General features: G+C 42.5%; 1 protein-coding gene across 1 annotated transcript in view; it reads left to right on the forward strand.

Moving 5' to 3' along the window:
- The first annotated feature begins 1,763 nt into the window (after positions 1-1,763).
- HDAC1 (histone deacetylase 1) overlaps positions 1,764-24,727 on the forward strand; it is a 45,753-nt gene continuing 22,789 nt past the window's right edge. The window contains exons 1-2 of the mRNA XM_007170612.2: positions 1,764-1,900; positions 10,149-10,261. Coding sequence (XP_007170674.1) covers positions 1,852-1,900; positions 10,149-10,261 — 162 coding nt within the window. The 5' untranslated portion in view covers positions 1,764-1,851. The remainder of the gene's footprint in view (positions 1,901-10,148; positions 10,262-24,727) is intronic.

Raw genomic sequence — 24,727 nt, forward strand, 5'->3', positions numbered from 1 at the left:
CTGCATTTTATAAAATGCTGCCACACCCATGACCTCATCTGATCCCCACCCTCCTCCTCCTTTGGACACTGCTGCAGCCACAGAGTTGGTGAACTTTGTTTTCTTACACTCTCCATTTTACTAAGAGGGAAATGGGGGCCCAGAAATGTTCCTGGCTAGGAAGCAGCAACACAGAACTGGGAATAGGGTTTATTCCCTGGTCTTTTGCTGCTTCTATAATAGAAGTGCCCAGTCTTAGGTCTGTTACGTTTGTAATTAGTGGCCCAAATGCAGTTCCCAGGTGAGGAACACAAGTGCCCAAGCAGTCTTTAAGCTGTAAAGGGCATAAAAAATGTATCTATTGACTATAGGATCATGAGTAACTTACTTGGCACATAGTAAGCACTCACTAAATATTAATATTGTTGTAGTTGTTATTTTAATAGCCCATCACAGTGCTTTTCAGTCTGTAGCTTTCAATAATGATTAGTTGATGACTGATCTAGTGCAGTGGTTCTCAAGGGTCGGGTGGGGGGCACTTTTACACTCCCTCCAATCCCCTCCCCCTTGCCCTGGAGACATTTTGCCACGTCTGAGGACAACTTCTGTTGTCACAGCTGGGGGTGGGGGCAGGGTACTACTGGCATCTAGTAAGTAGAGGCCAAGGATGCTGTTAAAAATCCTACAGTGCACAGGACGGTCCCCTACAACAAAGAATTATCCAAAATATCAATAGCTTCAGTATCCTGAGAAACTCTGCTCCCAGTATAAGGGGACAATCAGTTTCGTCCCATCTAAAGGCACTCAGTTCTCCTAGGTGACTGCATCAGGGACGTAGGCTTTGGAGTAAGAAAGGCTGGGTTCTGCCACTTTTTTTTTAAATTTATTTTTATTTTTTTAAATTATTTTTGGCTGTGTTGGGTCTTCGTTTCTGTGCAAGGGCTTTCTCTAGTTGCGGCAAGCGGGGGCCACTCTTCATCGCGATGCGCGGGCCTCTCAATATCGCGGCCTCTCTTGTTGTGGAGCACAGGCTCCGAACGCGCAGGCTCAGTAGTTGTGGCTCACGGGCCCAGTTGCTCCGCGGCATGTGGGATCTTCCCAGACCAGGGCTCGAACCCGTGTGCCCTGCATTCGCAGGCAGATTCTCAACCACTGCGCCACCAGGGAAGCCCCCTGCCACTTTTTTAATGTGCCTCTGGTGCATAGCAGGCATTCAAAAAATTACGATTGAAAATTGAACGTAATTAGTGTGTGACTTTGAGGAAGCCACAAAGTTCCGAACTTCGTTATCTTTGTTAAATGGTGATAAAAAGCCCCCCTCCAAAGCCGTCGTGAAGAATAACGGAGATGACTGAGATAATGTCGGTAAAGCTATTGCACAGCGTTTGGCCTACAGCAGTTTCCTGTCCTTTGTCAATTTATTTCTCCTGCTCCAAACTCAGCTGAGTGACCTTGCGCAAGTCACTTTCCACCGTAGGCCTCTGTCAAATGACAAAGTTGGTCTCTGATCTCCAAGCACTCTCCCAAAGCCGAATGGGACAGCGAAGTTTGCAGTCCGGATTTCTTCCCCCGGGACGAATGGTACGGTCCTAGGGCAGCCCCACCCCCTGTCGCGGACCTTGGTACAGGCCCAGGGGGCCCTCCGAGGCCTCGCCGGGCTGCCCTTGCCCCCCGCCGAGTTCCGGGCCGTCCCGCCGCCTCTGATTGGCTGGAGCGGTGCCCGGGCTGCGCGGCTATAGGTGAGCCCGGGCGGGGACGGGCGGAACGCGCTGGAGGCCCGCCCCCTCTCTGTAGGGTCGGACGCTGAGCGGAGCCGGCGGCGGGCGGGAGGGTGGACGGACAGACTGACGGGAGGGACGGGAGGCGAGCAAGATGGCGCAGACTCAGGGCACCAGGAGGAAAGTCTGTTACTACTATGACGGTGAGCACAGTCCTCGCGCCGGGGGCGGGGGCGGGGCCGGGCTAGGCGGGATCTGGGAGAGGGAGCCGAGGAGATCTGAGGGGGGAGGCCGAGGCGTTGGGGAAAGACTGAGGGAGGAGGCTGAGAGAAGGAGGCTGAGAGGAGGTCGAGGCTGAGGGCGGAGGCTGAAAAAAGGTGGTCGGGGCTGAGGGAGGAGGCTAAGAGGAAAGGAGGTGGAGCCTGAGGGAGGAGGCTGAGGGGAAGGAGTCCGAGGCTGAGAGGGTCGCCTGGGGAAACCTGAGGTCACTTTGGAGGGGACTTATGAAGTCTGATGTGGAGTTTGCAGCGGCCTCCCAGAGGGGAGGCTGAGTCCGAGGGGGGAGGCAGAATCTGGTGGAGAAGGTTGCAGGGTTACATGTTACTACTGAGAATCCGAAGGTCTCTCACTGCCCCTTTCCTTCCTCATCTGTTCTGGTGAGAGGCCATCAGAGCTCACCAGCATCCCTCCCCATCTCCTAGCAGGCCCTGCAGTTGCTGCTGGGAAATGGGACCCCTGAGGTTGGAAAGAGAAGGATGCAACTTGTTACAACAAACTTTTTCATTGAACAGAGATCTGTGGAGCAGCAACTTCCTCTGTTCTAGGTAGCATTTTAGGGGCTGGGGCCATGGGAAGACCAAAGCACTTGTCACCTTCCTCTCAGTCTGGAGGAGCAGGTAGACATTGACAAAGAATTGCTCTCCACTATCAGGCTGGGAGGAAGGACAGCTCAGAGTGTTCTGGGAGCACAGAGAAGAAACACCCGCCCAGCCTGAGGAGTCAGGCAAGGAGGTGCCGTCTCAGTTAGGACCTGATGAACAGGAGTTATTAGCCAGGCCCAGGAAGGGCAAAAATAAGAGCAAGTTGAGAGGTAAGAGAGAGGACAGCACGTTTGAAAAACGGCAGGTGTATGTACAGAACGGTGGAGGCATAGATTTGAGGGCACAGTGTTAGAAGGTAGAGAGCAGGGGTGAGAGAAAGGTTGCAAGTGATGAGGCTGGAGAAGTAAATGGGGACCAGATCATGAAGGGCTGGGCATAACACCCTAAGGAAGTTGGACTTAATTCTGAGGGCACTTGTGAATCATTGAAGTTGTATGCAGGTTAGTGACATCATCAGATTTATACCTTGGAACTATCACTCTGTGACAGAAATTAAACTCATGAATGGAGAAGTAAGGAAGAAGACAAGGATCCCAAGTTTCTGGTTTGGGCAGTTTGATGCTGAGTGTTTGTAGAAGGCAGTATCAGTTGATAACTTTGGGTTTTGTTTTATTTATTTATTTACTTATTTGGCTGTTTTGGGTCTTCGTTGCTGTGCGCCAGCTTTCTTGAGTTGCGGTGAGCGGGGGCTACTCTTCGTTCGGTGCACGGGCTTCTCCCTGCGGTGGCTTCTCCTGCTGCGGAGCACGGGCTCTAGGCGCGGGCTCAGTAGTTGTGGCTTGCGGGCTCTAGAGCGCAGGCTCAGTAGTTGTGGCGCACAGGCTTGGTTGCTCCGCGGCATGTGGGATCTTCCCGGACCAGGGCTCGAGCCTGTGTCCCCTGCATTGGCAGGTGGATTCTTAACCGCTGCGCCACCAGGGAAGTTCCGGGTTTTTTTTTTGTTTTTTTTAAACATCTTTATTGAAGTATAATTGCCTTACAATGGTGTGTTAGCTTCTGCTTTATAACAAAGTGAATCAGTTATACGTATACAATATGTTCCCATTTCTCTTCCCTCTTGCATCTCTCTCCCTCCCACCCTCCCCATCCCACCCCTCTAGGTGGTCACAAAGCACGGAGCTGATCTCCCTGTGCTATGCGGCTGCTTCCCACTAGCTATCTATTTTACATTTGGTAGTGTATATATGTCCATGACACTCTCTTACCCTGTCACATCTCACCCCAGCCCCTCCCCATATCCTCAAGTCCATTCTCTAGTAGGTCTGTGTCTTTATTCCCGTCTTGCCACTAGGTTCTTCATGGCCTTTTTTTTTTTTTTTTCCTTAGATTCCGTATATATGTGTTAGCATACTGTATTTATTTTTCTCTTTCTGACTTACTTCACTCTGTATGACAGACTCTAACTCCATCCACCTCATTACAAATACCTCCATTTCATTTCTTTTTATGGCTGAGTAATATTCCATTGTATATATGTGCCACATCTTCTTTATCCATTCATCTGTCGATGGACATTTAGGTTGCTTCCATGTCCTGGCTATTGTAAATAGAGCTGCAATGAACATTTTGGTACATGACTCTTTTTGACCTATGGTTTTCTCAGGGTATATGCCCAGTAGTGGGATTGCTGGGTCGTATGGTAGTTCTATTTGTAGTTTTTTAAGGAACCTCCATACTGTTCTCCATAGTGGCTGTATCAATTTACATTCCCACCAACAGTGCAAGAGTGTTCCCTTTCCTCCACACCCTCTCCAGCATTTACTGTTTCTAGATTTTTTGATGATGGCCATTCTGACTGGTGTGAGATGATATCTCATTGTAGTTTTGATTTGCATTTCTCTAATGATTAATGATGTTGAGCATTCTTTCATGTGTCTGTAGGCCATCTGTATATCTTCTTTGGAGAAATGTCTATTTAGGTCTTCTGCCCATTTTTGGATTGGGTTGTTCTTTTTTTGTTATTGAGCTGCATGAGCTGCTTGTAAATCTTGGAGATTAATCCTTTGTCAGTTGCTTCATTTGCAAATATTTTCTCCCATTCTGATGGTTGTCTTTTGGTCTTGTTTATGGTTTCCTTTGCTGTGCAAAAGCTTTTAAGTTTCATTAGGTCCCATTTGTTTATTTGTGTTCTTATTTCCATTTCTCTGGGAGCTGGGTCAAAAAGAATCTTGCTGTGATGTATGTCATAGAGTGTTCTGCCTATGTTTTCCTCTAAGAGTTTGATAGTGTCTGCCCTTACACTTAGGTCTTTAATCCATTTTGAGTTTATTTTTGTGCATGGTGTCAGGGAGTGTTCTAATTTCATACTTTTACATGTTCCTGTCCAATTTTCCCAGCACCACTTATTGAAGAGGCTGTCTTTTCTCCACTGTATATGCTTGCCTCCTTTATCAAAGATAAGGTGACCATATGTGTGTGGGTTTATCTCTGGGCTTTCTATCCTGTTCCATTGATCTATATTTCTGTTTTTGTGCCAGTACCAAACTGTCTTGATTACTGAAGCTTTGTAATATAGTCTGAAGTCAGGGAGCCTGATTCCCCCAGCTCCATTTTTCGTTCTCAAGATTGCTTTGGCTATTTGGGGTCTTTTGTGTTTCCATACAAATTGTGAAATTTTTTGTTCTAGTTCTGTGAAAAATGCCAGTGGTAGTTTGATAGGGATTGCATTGAATCTGTAGATTGCTTTGGGTAGTAGAGTCATTTTCACAATGTTGATTCTTCCAATTCAGGAACGTGGTATATCTCTCCATCTATTTGTATCATCTTTAATTTCTTTCATCAGTGTCTTATAATTTTCTGCATACAGGTCTTTTGTCTCCTTAGGTAGGTTTATTCCTAGATATTTTATTCTTTTTGTTGCAATGGTAAATGGGAGTGTTTTCTTAATTTCACTTTCAGATTTTTCGTCATTAGTGTATAGAAATGCAAGAGACGGGTTTTGTTTTTTAAAGAAATATTTGTTGAGATGTCTGGGGGGTATCCAAGTAGAGGTGTCCAGTAGGCAGTTGGCCATTCATTCAGGTCTGCAGTTTAGAAGACAAACAAGAAGATAGAGATTTTTGGTGGTTGTCAGAATACATACATACAGGTGATAATTTTATTTATAGAAGAGGATGCAGTCACCCCCGCATCCCATGTAAGAAGTTGTATAGGTTGAAAAGAGAAGAGGGTCCAGGGCGGAATTCTAAGGAAGTGGACTGAGAAAAAGTCTAGCGTTCTTCATGCTCTGCACTCCCTTGCCATAGCATTTGTCACTGTGTATTGGAATTGCCCATTTACTTGTTCATACTTCTTAAAGACAGTAAGCTCCTTAGGGAGAGGGATCATGTTTTGTCTACCTTTGTATGCTCAGTCCCCAAAACAGTGCCTAGCTCATAGTAGGCACATATTTTCTCAAGAAATACTTGTTGATTAAATGAATAAAGATACAAAGGGAATGACCAGGGATGTAAGTGAACCAAAAAGTGTTGGGTTACAGTAGCCAAAAGAGGGAGGGAGTGGCCAAGTGTTGGCAACAGCTGTTTCCTGTGCAGGGTTTGGAACTGAAGCTGAATTGCAGTAGATTGAAGAATGAATGGATGGGTTAAGAGGAGACATTAGGTTGAACTTTTTTTATTTTTATTTTTTTATATTATTTTTGGCAGCGCTGCGCAGCATGCGGGATCTTAGTTCCCTGACCAGGGATCGAACCCGTGCCCCCTGCAGTGGAAACACGGAGTCCTAACCATTGGACTGCCAGGGAAGTTCCTAGGCCGATCTTCTAAAGGAAGCTTGTTGGGACAGAGAGAGAGGGTTGTTGATAAAGGGGTGATGTAGTGGCTGAGAGTTGAGTATATGCAAATTCTTATGGAAAATAGCCAGATATTGGAGAGAGGAGCTAGTAATGATGGAGATCCCTGAGAAGAGACCAGGTGAGATGGAAACCAGAGCACAGGTAGGGACGCTAGTCTTGCAAGGGGAAGTTCCTCTGGGACGAGAGGTTAAGTGGCAAGGAAAAGTTCAGAGATAGATAAGTTTGAAGGGGAGATGATGGGGAGAAAGTGGAGGGAGTTTTCAAGATGAGGTAAGAGAATATTCCTTTTCCTGAGAGTGGGGGAGGGCAGTTGGTAGAGTAGGAATCTTGAAGAGAGATAGCTGTTATGAAAGAGGGAGCCAGGAAAAAAAATTGGAAGGATTGCTGAACAGTGATGAGGGCCCATTTGAGGCTGGCGTCTGTGACTTTGTAGCCTTATCAGTTTGCACAGTTTTGTGATCTCTACACTCTCAGTTTAAACAGAGAAAAAGTGGAAAGACATCAGTCTTTAGAGAAGGGAAATTTCTTACTTTTTGAGAAACTACTTGTGAGTTTTGCAGTGAGGTCACTAGTTTGGGGCTCAGATTTGGCTCTGCCACTCAGAAGCTTTGAAGTATTGGGCAAGTCATTTTACCTTTCCGGGCCTCAGGTCACTCCCCTATAAAATTGAGAAACTATGAGAACAGTGCAAAAAGCGCTTTTTAAAAAAGTTTAAAAAAGCTGGATTGGTTCCACGACCCCAGTGCAAATATCAAAAGGATGCTCAAATTCCTTACATAAAATTGCATAGTATAGTAGGCCCTCCTTAGCCAGGGTTAGTGGATGGGGAGGGCCAATTCTATATAAAAGCATTATTTCTTTTTAAAGTCTCTCAGCAACCTGATTAAAAACTGTTAAGGAAAATGGTATCTTTGGGCCCCACCCTCAGGTACTCCCTTAGCTTTCTAGATAAGTTATCTTAGTTCCCCAAGTCTAAACCTTGGCTGGATTCTGGGTTGATAGGCCAGAGATATGGGTAAGCAGGAAGCCAATTATATCACATAGTAATGACCTTGTGACTCCTGACTGCCCACCAGTTGGGTCTGCATCTGGATGTCTCTGCCAGTGCCTTGAGAACCTGTTCTACCCCCCACCATGGCTGATAAGGTTGTCTGAGGAGCCCTGGGAACAAACTTTTCTGCCTGCCTTCCCTGCTACTGCGTCTCAAAATCTGTGTCTGTATGGGACAAGCGTCCCCCTTGAATGCCACTGCATGCTGTGCTCTGGCTTGTGGCTCTGGCTGAGAGCACAGGCCTCACTAAGATTAAGAGAAGAGGATGAAAGGACATTAGGTAAAAACTAAGGAAATCTAAATAAAGTATGGACTTTTAGTTAATGATAATGTATCAATATTCCTTCATTAATTGTAACAAATACTTTTTATTTTACTAATGTAAAATATTAGTAGTAGGGGAAATAGTAGTGTAGTATCTAAGAATTCTGTACTTCTTTGCAATTTTTCTGTAAATCTAAAATTGTTCTATAAAATAAGGTTTATTTAAAAAGAGAGAGAAGAGGGCTTCCCTGGTGGCGCAGTGGTTGGGAATCTGCCTGCCGGTGCAGGGGACACGGGTTCGAGCCCTGGTCTGGGAGGATCCCACATGCCGCGGAGTAACTAGACCCGTGAGCCACAATTGCTGAGCCTGCGCGTCTGGAGCCTGTGCTCCGCAACAAGAGAGGCCGCGATAGTGAGAGGCCCGCGCACCGCGATGAAGAGTGGCCCCCGCTTGCCGCAGCTAGAGGAAGCCCTCGCACAGAAACGAAGACCCAACACAGCCAAAAATAAATAAATAAATTAATTAATTAAAAAAAAAAAGTTTAAAAAAAAAAAGAGAGAGAAGAGGATGAGATCCTAAATATCCAACTGTTTAGAAGTTTCCCATTATCCCAGGCCATGTCTGTGCCAAAGAGAATTGGAGTGTGGCTTGGATGCTGTTGGTGGCATTCCCCGCAGTGCATTGCTCCCTGGAATGAAGCCTGTTTCTGGCACTACCAAATCAATGATTAAGAGGTTGGGGCCTTTTTTTCACTGGTGCTGAAAGATCTGCCTCATCCTGATGGACTTCCAAAGAGAGAACTTTGGGTGTGCAATTCACGTGATTTTGAAATATTGTTCCAGGAACTTTCTACCAAGTAGACTCACAGAGCCCTTTAGATTAAGTGCGAACTGAAGTAGGTACCTGGGAAACCCAATGTAGTTTTTAGCATTCCGGATTCGGAGTTAGAAGGGTTGACTCCCAGATCATTCATTAGCTGTGTGATCTTGAGTAGGCACATAACTTCTCTGAGTCTCACCTCAGTTCCTTGAATCTTTATTGAGCCTTTATGATGTACAGGGCATATTTGTCCTTGCCTTCAAGGAGCTAGTCTTGTAGACATAAAATAGATATGTAAATAATTTAGATACAAAACAAAATTACATGCCATATATAAATTGCATGCAGAGGAAAAGACCATTTATTCTGATCAGGACTATGGTTGGAGCTTGAGCTGGGCTTTGTAGTATGAGGATCATCAGAGAAGGAATGACATTCCAGGTCAAAGGAACAGTCTGAACAAAGGATACTTTGGTGTGAAGGTGAATGCCATGTTCAGGAAGCTGATAATAATCTAGTGCGTTTATAGCAGAGATTGGCAAACTTTCTGTAAAGGGCCAGATAGTAAATATTTTAGGCTTTGTGTACCATATAGGTGGTCTCTGTGGTAACTATTTAACTACTCAATTCTGCCATTATAATGTGAAAGTAATCATAGATAATATATAAACTAATGGGCATTGTTGTGTTCCATAACATCTTATATACAAAAAACAGGCAGCTAGTTGTATTTGGCCCAAGGGCCATAATTTGCCTGCTCATGTCTAGAACAGAGAGAGAGAGAGAGAGAGAGAGAGAGAGAGTGCGTGTGTGCGTGTGTGCGTGTGTGTGTGTGTGCGCATGCACACGCACATGTGTGTGCTGGGGCAGGGTGGTGGTGGTAGGAAGTTGGAAAAGTAGATTAAGAAACTCCTTTAATGCCAGGCTACTGAAGTTGTTCTTTATTCTTTATCCTGTAGGGGATGGGGAACCATTAAGGATTTTTGAGTAGGCAAGTGATGTTATCAAAGCTGTATATTAGGAAAATAACTGGTAACCGTGTGGCAGATAGTTTGAATTGAAGGCAGAGGGACCAATTAGAAGGTTATTGCTATCGATGAATCAAGAGATGGTGAGTTTAGTCTTCTTATCTATAAACTGGGAATAATACTCCCTGTCCTAACTGTTTTACAGGGTTTTTGTGAGAATCCAGTAGGAAAATGAATGTGAGTGTACGTTGACACCGTAAAGTGTCATGATGTGCAAGAGGTGAACTGTGGCTTACAGTAATTCTAAGTAGTGATGGTTATTTTGGGAGTTGTGGGAGTTGAATTCCTTGGAGATATAGTGAGGTGAGTCACCTCACTCGCTGCTGTTCCCCAGTAGCTTTGGAATGACCTCCTCACACTATCCTAGTGCCTGTAGGCTCCAGGGGAAAAAACTGGGCTAGACAGACATCCTTAAGTGCTCATCTCACCAAGGTCCCCTGCTTTTTGTTTGTTTTTTCTTTTGGAGTTACCCTTCCTTGAGGTGGGAGAGAATCTTGGAGCCTAGGATGAACCAGGAAGAGAGTTTGCCTAGAAATTTGTTGTAAAAATTCATGGGTTCTCCTGGGAGTGTATGTCTAACTGTGTCACTGAAACTGTCACTCTTTCTTCTTCAGGGGATGTTGGAAATTACTATTATGGACAAGGCCACCCAATGAAGCCTCACCGAATCCGCATGACTCACAATTTGCTCCTTAACTATGGTCTCTACCGAAAGATGGAAATCTATGTGAGTTACTGGGAATGTCACCCCTCCCTAACCTCGTCAGCTCTGGTTCCCCATATGTCATTCATTATCTCATTTTTTCAACTACTCATTTATCAAATGTGTTGAGTGACTGTTACGTGGCAGGCACTGTAAGTGATAGAGATTCTCTGTTTTTAAGGAGCTCACTCTAGTGCTGGTGACTAACATGTACACAAATAAATTGTACTACAGTGTGTAAGTGCAACAGTGAAAAAATGTATAAGGTGCAGAGATAATAAAGTATGAAGGTGGAAGGGAGCCTTGGAATGTTTTCTAGAGGTGATATCTGGGCAGTGTTTTAAAGATTGAATAGAATTTAGCCCGGAGTTCAGGAGGGGACTGGTATTTTAGGCCGAGGAAAGAACATATACAAAAAGGCAGAGAGGTAAGAACAATATGGTGTGTTTGGGGAAAATATAAGTAGTTCAGTGTGCAGGTATTGCTGTAGTATAAAGTTCACAGGTGTGAGAGAGGGGAGCTAGAGCTGGAGAGGTCAGCAAGGATTGGATGTACTAAACAATTCTGTGGCGCCAGGGTCAAAAAATCCAATGGCTGGAGAAAAAAAAAAAAAAGAGTGATTGGAACTGTGTTGAACTAGATGCCAAGTCTCTAGTTACTAGAGAGTATGGACTGTCTAACATCTTGACTCAGCTCCAGCTGATGACTTTTGCCCCATCTATCAGTTTTTAAAGAGAAGCCAGAACTTTAGATTATTATGTAAAATCTCCCAGGTTTAAAATGTTGGCCCAAGTTTGTTTGTTTGTTTGTTTTAAATGTGTACAAACAAAAGCACATGAGCATATCTGTGGACCAAATTTGGTCCAAAGGTTCCCAGTCTGAACCTCTTCTGGAAGCTGTGAAGAACAAGTGAAGTATTTTATTTATTTATTTATTTTTTATTATTTATTTAATTAATTAATTTAATTTATTTATTTTTGGCTGTGTTGGGTCTTCGTTGCTGCGCACGGGCTTTCTCTAGTTGTGGTGAGCGGGGGCTACTCTTTGTCGTGGGGTGCAGGCTTCTCATTGCAGTGGCTTCTCTTGTTGGGGAGCATGGGCTCTAGGCGCGCGGTTTCAGTAGTTGTGGCACACGGGCTCAGTAGTTGTGGATTGCGGACTCTAGAGTGCAGGCTCAGTAGTTGTGGCACACGGGCTTAGTTGCTCCGCGGCATGTGGCATCTTCCCGGACCAGGGCTCGAACCCACGTCTCCTGCATTGGCAGGTGGATTCTTAACCACTGCACCACCAAGGAAGTTCCACAAGTGAAGTATTTTAAATGAGAGATAGGAACAGGCATGCATTTTAGAAACAGGGAGGCCAGTTAGGAGGCTGTCACAAGGGTCCAAATGAGAAAATAAAGAGGGGCTGGAGGCCTATGTTGTCTTTTTTTTTTTTTTTTTTTTAATTTATTTTTTGGCTGCATTGGGCTGCACGAGGGCTTTCTCTAGTTGTGGTGAGCAGAGGCTACTCTTCGTTGCAGTGCGTGGGCATCTCATTGCGGTGGCTTCTCTTGTTGCAGAGCACAGGCTCTAGGCGTGTGGGCTTCAGTAGTTGTGGCACACGGGCTCAGTAGTTGTGGTGCACGGGCATAGTTGCTCTGCGGCATGTGGGATCTTCCCGGACCAGGGCTCGAACACGTGTCCCCTGCATTGGCAGGCGGATTCTTAACTACTGCGCCACCAGGGAAGGCCCCTATGTTGTCTTACAGTTAGAGCATAAGAGTCTTGTTAAAAGTCTGTGCTGACAGCTTAAGTAACCTAGCAACAGCAGTATCCTTCCTCACCATTCCAGAGACTGAAAGGAGATAAGTCTCTGTCCCAGATGGCCGTGTCATGTCTCTAGAGCCACTGGAGGAGGCAGCTGGGGAAGCAAGGAGGGAAGGTAGACAGAGGAGCAGACGGATCTTGGGACTAGAGCATTTTCAGGTGTGAAGGGCATCTGGGAATGAAAAACATAAAAGGTAGCAGAGGTTTCCAGGAACTCTAGGGGGTAGACTAGCATTTAGATAAAGAGACGTTACCTGAATGTGGAATAGTAAGCATCAAGGCCTTATGGCGCTGCCTGTTGCACACCTACACCATGCTGACCTGACCTCAGCTTGCCTCCTTTCCTGCCACTCCCTTCCTCAGAACCCCTCCAAGTCAGCCAGATCAGATTCTGCCTCTTTCCACCCCATCCTGATTGGGAGGATTATTTACTCTGTCCAGTTATATCTTACCCATCTTCAAGTGTTACCTTAAGCACTATTTCTTTTTTTCATTTAACAGATTTTTGTTGAGTACTTGTCATACCCCAGGGACTATATCAACCTCCATGAGTGATATTGAGGTATTAAGAAATGGATCCTGGGCTTCCCTGGTGGCGCAGTGGTTAAGAATCCGCCTGCCAGTGCAGGGGACGTGGGTTCAAGCCCTGGTCCAGGAAGATCCCACGTGCGGCGGAGCAACTAGGCCTGTGCGCCACAACTACTGAGCCTGCGCTCTAGAGCCTGGGAGCCACAACTACTGAAGCTCGCGTGCCTAGAGCCCATGCTCCACAACAGGAGAAGCCATTGCAATGAGAAGCCCGTGCAACCACAATGTAAAGTAGCCTCCCCAGCCCCCACCCCTCCAAGGGGCGAAGAAACAAAGACCCAATGCAGCCAAAAATAAATAATAAATTAATAAATTTAAAAAAAAAAAAGAAAGAAATGGATCCTGGGACGTCCCTGGCGGTCCAGTGGTTAAGACTCCACGCTTCCAATGCAAGAGGCAAGGGTTCTATCCCTGGTCGGGGAACTAAGACCCCACGTGTCGCACGGCGCGGCCAAGAAAAAAAAAGAAAAAAAAAATTTATATATATTTTTAAAATTTAGTTATGGCTGTGTTGGGTCTTCGTTGCTGTGCGTGGGCTTTCTCTAGTTGCAGCGAGCAGGGGCAACTCTTCGTTGTGGTGTGCGGGCTTCTCATTGCAGTGGCTTCTCTTGTTGTGGAGCACGGGCTCTAGGCACGCGGGCTTCAGTATTTGCAGCACGCAGGCCCTAGAGCATGGGGGCTTCAGTAGTTGTGGCGCATGGGCTCTAGGGTATGTGGCCTTCAGTAGTTGTGGCTCACAGGCTCTAGAGTGTAGACTCAGTAGTTGTGGCTCATGGGCTTAGTTGCTCCACGGCATGTGGTATCTTCCTGGACCAGGGCTCGAACCCGTGTCCCCTGCATTGGCAGGCAGATTCTTAACCACTGCACCACCAGGGAAGTCCCCCAAGAAAATATTAAAAAAAAAAAAAAATTGATCCTATCTTTAAGTGAGAGGAAAAATTAACTAACATTTATTGGTAATTGCTAGGTACCAAGCCAGAGCTACTTGTTATTTCCTTAATCTTTACAGCAACCCTAATTTGGATCACTCTCCACTGTCCTCACCCCACACTCTATTTTTTTTTTTTTTTTATTTATGGCTGTGTTAGGTCTTCATTTCTGTGCGAGGGCTTTCTCTAGTTGTGGCAAGCGGGGGCCACTCTTCATCGCAGTGCGCGGGCCTCTCACTATCGCGGCCTCTCTTGTTGCGGAGCACAGGCTCCAGACGCGCAGGCTCAGCAATTGCGGCTCACGGGCCCAGCTGCTCCGTGGCATGTGAGATCTTCCCAGACCAGGGCTCGAACCCGTGTCCCCTGCATTGGCAGGCAGACTCTCAACCACTGCGCCACCAGGGAAGCCCCTCTATTTTTTATTAAAGAGGAAAACTCATCCTAGAAGCTTCCTCACAGATTTCCCCTTAAATCTCCTTGGGTCATTTGCTGTCCTTAGACCATCCACCAGCAATTTGATTCTTGGGGCTGGGTACGCGCAACCAAATTGAGATCTCTTAACAAGAAAGAAGGGAAAGAATGGCTCTTTGGGAAGCAACCAACAGTAGCTATCATAGAAGATAATAATACCTCATTGGAGATTACTTCATCTGTGTGGTATTCTTATTGTAAACTTCTAAAGCAAAACCCTAGTATAATCTCTTTCTGAAATCTCTAGACCTTGTTCTCTTTCATGTGATCTTTTTCCTTCTCTGGCTCTACCTCTTTATTGAGTATGAATCGTTAGTCCTCTTCCCCTCAGCAGTGTTTCTCTACATTCATCCCTTCTTTCTTCTCCTTTCTCTGGGCTATGATTCTAGCATCCCTTTCCCAAAGCACAAAGAGCCATTTATTTTAGTGTCCTGAAATTAATGGCTTTTGAGAGTCAGTCTTGAAAGAAGTTCCCGAGACTGCTCATAGAAGTTTCTGTACCTGAAGGAGACACATTGAAGTTTTTTTCACACAATTTCACCCTCTTTGGTTCCTTCTCCAATTCTGTCTCTACATGTCTAATTAATCTGTCCCAGAGTCTAAATCTTCACTTTTCATCCAGGCATCTTCCTATTTACATAATAAAAATCCTGCTCTCTTCCTTGCCTTGGATGCTAATTTTATATAGTCCCAGTCTTCTTATTCATTGCCTTCTGTTCTTTTTTTAATGTTTTTATAAAATATTGAAAGGATATGAAAGAATTTTTATAAAATATATGTAGGGTATAAAGAATCACATTATTATTAATACCACCTAGTTTAAGAAAAGGAGTATTTCCATGACTGCTAAAGCTCCTGTATGCCCTTCCCTGATCCTGTCTTCTTCCCCAGAGTTAACCTCTGCCGTGAACTTGGGATTTATTATTTCCTTGCTTGTCTTTATAAATTAACCATTATGTATTCTTTTTTTTCTTTTTAAAATATTTATTTATTTATTTATTTTATTTGGCTGTGCCGGGTCTTAGTTGCGTTACTCGGGGTCTTTAGTTGCGGCATGTGGGATTTGGTAATACGGGATCTAGTTCCCTGACCAGGGATCAAACCTGGGCCCCCTGCATTGGGAGTGTGGAGTCCTAACCGCTGGACCACCAGGGAAGTCCCTACCCGTATGTATTCTTAAATAATACATGTTTTACTTTTACATGTTTGAATGTTACGTAAATGGAGCCATACAGTATTTATTATGTGACTTGCCTTTTTTGCTCAGCATGTTCCTAAGAGTCATTCATGTTGATACATGTAGCTGTATTTATTTTCACTGTATTTCTTTGAAAGAAAATACTACAAGTTGCCTATTTTATTATTATTGGTGGGCATTTGGTTTGTTTCTAGTTTTGAGCTACTACAAACACTGCTGCTGTGAACATTCTTGAGCATGTTTCTTGGATGCATATATGCTACAGTTTCACAAGGGGATGTACTAGGAGTAGAATTGCTGGGTCAGGACATAGGTACACAGTCACCCTTATTAAATAATGCCAAAATGGTTTCCAGTTGCCACCAGTGTAGAAGAATTACAGTTGCTCCTAGTCCTTGCCAACACTTGATTTTGTTATATTTAAATTTTTTTGCCAGTTTATGTTTCTCTTGTTACTGGTGAGGTTGAGGATCTTTTTACAGGTTTCCCTATTGAAGTTCCTGTTCAAGCCTTCTGCCCATTTTTCTTTTTGATTGTCTGGTTATTGTTTTTTTTTTTTTTTTTAAACTCGGTTTCTTTTTTTTTTTTTTTAAAGGATTTTCTTATTTATTTATTTATTTATTTATTTATTTATTATTTTTGGCTGTGTTGGGTCTTCGGTTCGTGCGAGGGCTTTCTCCAGTTGCGGCAAGCGGGGGCCACTCTTCATCGCGGTGCGGGGACCGCTCTTCATCGCGGTGCGCGGGCCTTTCTCTATCGCGGCCCCTCCCGTCGCGGGGCACAGGCTCCAGACGCGCAGGCTCAGCAATTGTGGCTCACGGGCCCAGCTGCTCCGTGGCATGTGGGATCTTCCCAGACCAGGGCTCGAACCCGTGTCCCCTGCATTAGCAGGCAGATTCTCAACCACTGCGCCACCAGGGAAGCCCTGGTTATTGTTTTGTTTCTGTTTTAATTGGACCTTGGATACACAGAATTGGGTTAATCATTATCCTTGGCTTATAAGCATCCAAAGAAGGTTCATGCTTGGCCTTCTTTTTAAAAATTTTATTTTATTGTTTATTCATTCATTTTACTTAAATATTTTAATAATGCAGTGAACTTCCATATTCCTATGACCCAATCACTCTTCTAAATTTCATGTTTATCATTCTCTTGCCTATCATATTATTATGTTTATCATGTATGTACGTGCCTAAACAAGTTATAGTATTTATTTACTTGTTTTTGAATTCTTTAAAAAAGGTATCATGCTATGTGTAGTCTTTGGGGACTTGCTTATCTCTCACAATATTATAACTACTAAAATCCATCCACCTTGTTGCATATAGCTATAATTCTTTAATTTTTCTCTGCTGAATAATATTTCATGATGTCAGTATACTGCAATTTATCCGTTCTCCTGTGGTCTTAATTTGTATCTAGGTTTTTTTTTTTTTTTTAATTTTTTGGCTGTGTTGGGTCTTCGTTTCTGTGCAAGGGCTTTCTCTAGTTGCGGCAAGCGGGGACCACTCTTCATCGCAGTGCGCTGGCCTCTCAATATCGCGGCCTCTCTTGTTGGGAGCACAGGTTCCAGACGCGCAGGCTCAGTAGTTGTGGCTCACGGGCCTAGTTGCTCCGTGGCATGTGGGATCTTCCCAGAACAGGGCTCAAACCGTGTCCCCTGTATTGGCAGGCAGATTCTCAACCACTGCGCCACCAGGGAAGCCCATCTAGGTTTTTAATGTTAGGACCAGTGTTACTATGAATATTCTTGTACATGTCTGTTAGTGCATATAGGCAAAATTTTCTTACGGCTCTTTCTCTGGGAGTGGAATTGCTGGACTGTAGAATATGTGCATATTAAATGCCAAGTTGGTTTTCAGTGTGGTTGAATGAACTGTCAATATATAAGAGATACCGTGATTCACATCCTCTCCTACACTTAGAATTAGACTTTAAATTTTGCTAATCAAATGGATGTAAAAAAACCAATATGTAATTATGGCCTTGATTTGCATTTTACTAGTGACCAGTGAAACTGAGCATCTGTTTATATATTTATTAGTCATTTGTATGTCCTCTCCTGTGAAATGTCTTTTCATGTCTTTTGCCCATTTTCCTCTTGGGTTGTTTGACTTTCTTTTTCTTAACAATTTGTAGTAGTTCTTTATATATTCTGGTATATATAGTTCATTGTCAGTATATTGCTGTAAGTATTTTCTACACTTGGTTTTGTTTTTTCAATCTAATGTATCTTTAATGAACAGAGATTGTTAATTGTTTTAAAATATTTATTCATTTATTTATTTTTGGCTGTGTTGGGTCTTCGTTGCTGTGCGGGCTTTCTCTAGTTGAGGAGAGGGGGCTACTCTTCGTTATGGTGCACAAGCTTCTCATTGAGGTTGCTACTCTTGTTGCGGAGCTTGGGCTCTAGGCCCGTGGGCTTCAGTGGTTGTGGCCCGTGGGCTCAGTAGTTGTGGCTCGTGGGCTCTAGAGCACAGGCTCAGTAGTTGTGGTGCATGGGCCTAGTTGCTCCACAGCATGTGGGATCTTCCTGGACCAGGGCTCGAACCCACGTCTCCTGCATTGGCAGGTGGATTCTTAACCACTGCACCACCAGGGAAGTCCCGAGATTTTTAATTTTAACATAGTCATATTTGTTGTTTCTTTATAAGTGCTTTTTATGTCTTAATAAATCCTTCCCAACCCTTAAAGTATTCTCCTATGTTAATCTTTTAAAATCTTTATAGGTTTACCTTTCACATATAGATATGTACTGTTTCTAGAATTGATTATGTAATATGGTTTGTTATGTATCTTTTTTTTTTTTTTTTTGGCTGCACTGCGTGGCATGCGAGATCTTAGTTTCTCAACCAGGAGTGCTGCCTGCAGTGAAAGCGTGGGATCCTAACCCATGGATTGCCAGGGAATTCCCTAATATGATTTGAAGTAGGGAATCCACTGAAATTTTTCCCCCCATATTGTCCCAGCTGATTGGTTGAAAAGTCTGTTTTCTCCCTGCTAAGTGCCACCACTTTTGTGTCTGAAATGTCCGTATTTATTCATTTATTCCACAAATACTTATTAAACACCTACTTAGTGCCAGGTACTATGTTTGAGTCTGTTTCTGGGCTCTCTGTTCTCTTGACTTGGTCTGTTTATTGCCCTATATGCCATTGCCACAGTGGCTTAATTATAATAGCTTTTTATGAAGTCTTGATATCTAGTATTAAGTCTTCCCACTTTGTTGTTCTTTAAAAGAAAAAAAAGTGACTTGCTCCTTGTGCTTTGTACTTTTGTATAAATTTTAGAATTAACTCATCAAGTGCTACAAATAAATCTACTAGGATTTTTGTTGAAATTTCAATGACTCTATGCCTCAGCTTAGGGAAAATTGATATCTTGAGAATATTAAGTCTTTGAATCCATGAACATGGTATATCTCCATTTATTTAGGTCTTTTATTTTTTTATTTATTTGTGCCAAGTCTTAGTTGCAGCACGTGGCCTCCTTAGTTGTGGCATGTGAACTCTCAGTTGCAGCATGCATGTGGTGTCTAGTTTCCCGACCAGGGATCGAACCCAGGCCCCCTGCACTGGGAGCGCAGAGCCTTATCCACTGTGCCACGAGAGAAGTCCCTATTTAGGTCTTTTTAAATGTCTCACATAAAGATTTCCTTTAGCTTCTTTATTGTGAAATATAACACATGCACAGAAAAGTGCATAAAACAAATATGCAGTTTAACAAATTGATATAAAGTAAACATACATGTAAACAGAAACTAGTTCAAGAAATAGAACATTGCCAGTACCTCAGAAACCTACATATGTCCCTTCCTGATCACAGCCTCTTCTCTTCCCCCAGAGGTAACTAGAATCCTGACTTTTCTGTTAATGCTTCCTTGCTCTTCATCATAATTTAACTACCTAATTATCCATCCCTAAATAATATAGTTCAATTTTGCTGAACTTGATATAAATGGAATTATACAATATACATTTTTGTGTGTAGCTGTAGCTTATTCATATTAATTGCTGTGTACTATTTAATTGTAGAATATACTATCTTTATCCATTCCACTGTTGATGGGCAGTTGAGATTTTGGCTATCAATATAAAGTTTTGTAATTTTCTCTATAAAGGTGATGTACATCTTTTATTAGATTTTTTCCAAGTACTTCATTTCTTTAATGCTATCATAAATTGTATCTTTTGAATTTTTTATTTTTTAATTGCTTACTGGTGTATAGAAATTCAGTGCTGTTCTTTTTTATTTAAATTTATATCCAAGGTCCCTGAGGATCTGATTCTGCTATTAGTTGTTTCTATGGGCTCTTACCTCTGGTGCTTTGTTTCCTTGTGGTTTTTGATTGTGAGGTCATATTTCTTGGAACTTTGTGGCCTGGGATGAAGATGGGTTCTTAGGGTGAGATTTGCTTTTACTTTGTAAAAGAGGCAGTTTTTGAGATGGGCTTTGTCCTTCAGAGATTTGGGATAGGGATGAATTTCAAATAGTAGGAAGGCTTGATTACAGTCACTGTGGTGGGAAGCTCTGTAGGTCTTGTTGCGGGAGAGTTGTTTGTCTGGAGTATACTATTATGAAAGAGGGTAGGGGGAGAATTAGATTGGAAAAGGAAACTTGCAGAGTTCCTTGATTACTATGTTAGTCTTTAGAATGTTTTCTTTTGTTCTTGAATGTTCTAGAGGAGGGCATTGACTTTTTTAAAGATTTCTGTGACACCGTTATGGAAGATGGATTGGAACAGGGTAAGGCTGGATATAAATGGAACCAATAAGGAAACCAAAAACTAATCCAAATGAGAGTTAATTTATAATGACAACAGATTTTTATTGAGCACCTACTAAGTGCTGGGCATCTGTGCACAAGCCACGCGGGATCTCAGTTCCCCGTCCAGGGATTGAACCCGGGCCATGGCAGTGAAAGCCCAGAATCCTAACCACTAAGCCACGTGTGAACTCCCCTGTGCTATTTTCTTAGAATAAAGATAGACCTGCTCCTGGCCTCCCGGAGTAGAACAAGCAAGCACAATTTCTGTGCAGTTTGAATGTGATGACAAGAGAAGTACAGGGTTCTCAGGAGAGCACTTCAGAGAGTTACTTAACTGAGACTCTGGGGGTCAAGGACAGCTTTCTGGGGAAATTAACCTTTCAGTTGCAACTTAAAGGTTGAATAGAGGGTGTGAAGAGAACAGTATTCTAGGCCATAGCATGTGCAAAGGCCTAAAGAGGGGAGAGAATTCCCTTAGAGAATTGCTAGTAAAATTGTGCTCGGTAGATTGGTACAATTAATTCATGAGATAAATTCAGCCCCTCAAACATTTTTGTTTAACCCACAAAGTATTTTTTTTTGAATTTTATTTATTTCTTTATACAGCAGGTTCTTATTAGTTAATATCATATTAACTATATTAATAACATATTAATATATAACATATATTAATATCATATATGATACATATAATGTATCATATTATACATATTAGTGTATATATGTCAATCCCAATCTCCCAATTCATCCCACCACCACCACTCCCCCGTGCCACTTTCCCCCCTTGGTGTCCATACGTTTGTTCTCTACATCTGTGTCTCTATTTCTGCCCTGCAGACCGGTTCATCTGTACCATTTTTCTAGGTTCCACACATATGCGTTAATGTACGATATTTGTTTTTCTCTTTCTGACTTACTTCACTCTGTATGACAGTCTCTAGATCCATCCACGTCTCTACAAATGACCCAATTTCGTTCCTTTTTATGGCTGAGTAATATTCCATTGTATATATGTACCACATCTTCTTTATCCATTCGTCTGTCGATGGGCATTTAGGTTGCGTCCATGACCTAGCTATTGCAAATAGTGCTGCAATGAACATTGGGGTGCATGTGTCTTTTTGAATTATGGTTTTCTCTGGGTATATGCCCAGTAGTGGGATTGCTGGGCCATCTGGTAATTTTATTTTTAGTTTTTTAAGGAACCTCCATACTGTTCTCCATAGTGGCTGTATCAATTTACATTCCCACCAACAGTGCAAGAGGGTTCCCTTTTCTCCACACCCTCTCCAGCATTTGTTGTTTGTAGATTTTCTAATGATGCCCATTCTAACTGGTGTGAGGTGGATACCTGATTGTAGTTTTGGTTTGCATTTCTCTAATAATTAGTGATGTTGAGCAGCTTGTCATGTGCTTCTTCTCTCTTCTTTGGGGAAATGTCTATTTAGGTCTTCTGCCCATTTTTTGATTGAGTTGTTTGTTTTTTTAATATTGAGCTGCATGAGCTGTTTATATATTTTGGAGATTAATCCTTTGTCCGTTGATCTGTTTGCAAATATTTTCTCCCATTCTGAGAGTTGTCTTTTCGTCTTGTTTATAGTTTCCTTTGCTGTGCAAAAGCTTTTAAGTTTCACTAGGTCCCATTTGTTTATTTTTGTTTTTATTTCCATTTCTCTAGGAGGTGGGTCAAAAAAGATCTCACTGTGATTTATGTCAAAGAGTGTTCTTCCTATGTTTTCCTCTAAGAGTTTTATAGTGTCCAGTCTTACATTTAGGTCTCTAATCCATTTTGAGTTTATTTTTGTGTATGGTGTTAGGGAGTATTCTAATTTCATTCTTTTACATGTAGCTGTCCAGTTTTCCCAGCACCACTTACTGAAGAGACTCTCTTTTCTCCATTGTATATCCTTGCCTCCTTTGTTATAGATTAGTTGACCATAGGTGCGTGGGTTTATCTCTGGGCTTTCTATCCTGTTCCATTGATCTATATTTCTGTTCTTGTGCCAGTACCATATTGTCTTGATTACTGTAGCTTTGCAGTATAGTCTGAAGTCAGGGAGTCTGATTCCTCCAGCTCCGTTTTTTTCCCTCAAGACTGCTTTGGCTATTCGGGGTCTTTTGTGGCTCCATACATATTTTAAGATTTTACGTTCTAGTTCTGTAAAAAATGCCACTGGTAATACGATAGGGATTGCACTGAATCTGTGGGTTGCTTTGGATAGTATAGTCATCTTCACAATATTGATTCTTCCAATCCAAGAACATGGTATGGTATATCTCTCCATCTGTTTGTGTCATCTTTGATTTCTTTCATCAGTGTCTTATAGTTTTCTGCGTACAGGTCTTTTGTCTCCCTAGGTAGGTTTATTCCTAGGTATTTTATTCTTTTTGTTGCAGTGGTAAATGGGAGTGGTTCCTTAATTTCTCTTTCAGATTTTTCATCATTAGTGTATAGGAATGCAAGAGATTTCTGTGCATTAATTTTGTATCCTGCAACTTTGCCAAATTCATTGATTAGCTCTAGTAGTTTTCTGGTGGCATGTTTAGGATTCTCTATGTATAGTATCATGTCATCTGCAAACAGTGACCGTTTTACTTCTTCTTTTCCAATTTGTATTCCTTTTATTTCTATTTCTTATCTGATTGCCGTGGCTAGGACTTCCAAAACTATGTTGAATAATAGTGGCGAGAGTGGACATCCTTGTCCTTTTCCTGATCTTAGAGGAAATGCTTTCAGTTTTTCACCATTGAGAATGATGTTTGCTGTGGGTTTGTCATATATGGCCTTTATTATGTTGAGGTAGGTTCGGTTCCCTCTATGCCCACTTTCTGGAGAGTTTTTATCATGAATGGGTGTTGAAATTTGTCAAAAGCTTTTTCTGCATGTACTGAGGTGATCATATGGTTTTTCTTCTTCAATTTGTTAATGTGGTGCATCACATTGATTAATTTGCATATATTGAAGAATCCTTGCATCCCTGGGATAAATCCCACTTGATCATGGTGTATGATCCTTTTAATCTGTTGTTGGATTCTGTTTGCTAGTATTTTGTTTAGGATTTTTGCATCTATATTCAACAGTGATATTGGTCTGTAATTTTCTTTTTTTGTAGTATCTTTGTCTGGTTTTGGTATCAGGGTAATGGTGGCCTCATAGAATGAGTTTGGGAGTGTTCTTTCCTCTGCAATTTTTTGGAAGAGTTTGAGAAGGATGGGTGTTAGCTCTTTGCTAAATGTTTGACAGAATTCACCTGTGAAGCCATCTGGTCGTGGACTTTTGTTTGTTGGAAGACTTTTAATAACAGTTTCAATTTTATTACTTTTGATTGGTCTGTTCATATTTTCTGTTTCTTCCTGGTTCAGTCTTGGAAGGTTATACCTTTCAAAGAATGTCCATTTCTTCCAAGTTGTCCATTTTATTGTCATAGAGTTGCTTGTAGTACTCTCTTAGGATGCTTTGTATTTCTGCAGTGTCTGTTGTAACTTTTTCTTTTTCATTTTTAATTTTATTGATATGAGTCCTCTCCCTCTTTTTCTTGATGAGTCTGGCTAATGGTCTATCAATTTTGCTTATCTTCTCAAAGAACCAGTTTTTAGTTTTATTGATCTTTGCTATTGTTTTCTTTGTTTCTATTTCATTTATTTCTGCTCTGATCTTTATGATTTCTTTCCTTCTACTAACTGGGTTTTGTTTGTTCTTCTTTCTCTAGTTCCTTTAGGTGTAAGGTTAGATTGTTTATTTGAGATTTTTCTTGTTTCTTGAGGTAGGCTTGTATTGCTATAAACTTCCCTCTTACAACTGCTTTTGCTGCATCCTATAGGTTTTGCATAGTCATGTTTTTTTTTTTTTTAAAGTATTTGTTTATTTATGGGTGTGTTGGGTCTTCGTTTCTGTGCGAGGGCTTTCTCTAATTGTGGCAAGCGGGGGGCCACTCTTCATCACGGTGCGTGGGCCTCTCACTATCGCGGCCTCTCTTGTTGCGGAGCACAGGCTCCAGACGCGCAGGCTCAGTAATTGTGGCTCACGGGCCCAGCTGCTCCGCCGCATGTGGGATCTTCCCAGACCAGGGCTCGAACCCGTGTTCCCTGCATTGGCAGGCAGATTCTCAACCACTGCGCCACCAGGGAAGCCCGCATAGTCATGTTTTCATTGTCATTTGTCTCGTGGTATTTTTTGATTTCCTCTTTGATTTCTTCAGTGATCTCTTGGTTATTTAGTAACGTACTGTTTAGCCTCCATGTGTTTGTGTTTTTTACGTATTTTCCCCTGTAATTGATTTCTAATCTCATAGCGTTGTGGTCAGAAAAGATGCTTGATATGATTTCAATTTTCTTAAATTTACCAAGGCTTGATTTGTGACCCAAGATGTGATCTATCCTGGAGAATGTTCCGTGCTCACTTGAGAAGAAAGTGTAATCTGCTGTTTTTGGATGGAATGTCCTATAAATATCAATTAAATTTATCTGGTCTATTGTGTCATTTAAAGCTTCTGTTTCCTTATTAATTTTCTGTTTGGATGAGCTGTCTATTGGTGTAAGTGAGACGTTAAAGTCCCCCACTATTACTGTGTTACTATCGATTTCCTCTTTTATAGCTGCTAGCAGTTGCCTTATGTATTGAGGTGCTCCTATGTTGGGTGCATATATATCTATAATTGTTATATCTTCTTCTTGGTTTGATCCCTTGATCATTATGTAGTGTCCTTCCTTGTCTCTTGTAACATTCTTT

This window comes from Balaenoptera acutorostrata, chromosome 1 (assembly GCF_949987535.1).
Source record: "Balaenoptera acutorostrata chromosome 1, mBalAcu1.1, whole genome shotgun sequence".
In the NCBI taxonomy this organism is placed as follows: Eukaryota; Metazoa; Chordata; class Mammalia; order Artiodactyla; family Balaenopteridae; genus Balaenoptera; species Balaenoptera acutorostrata.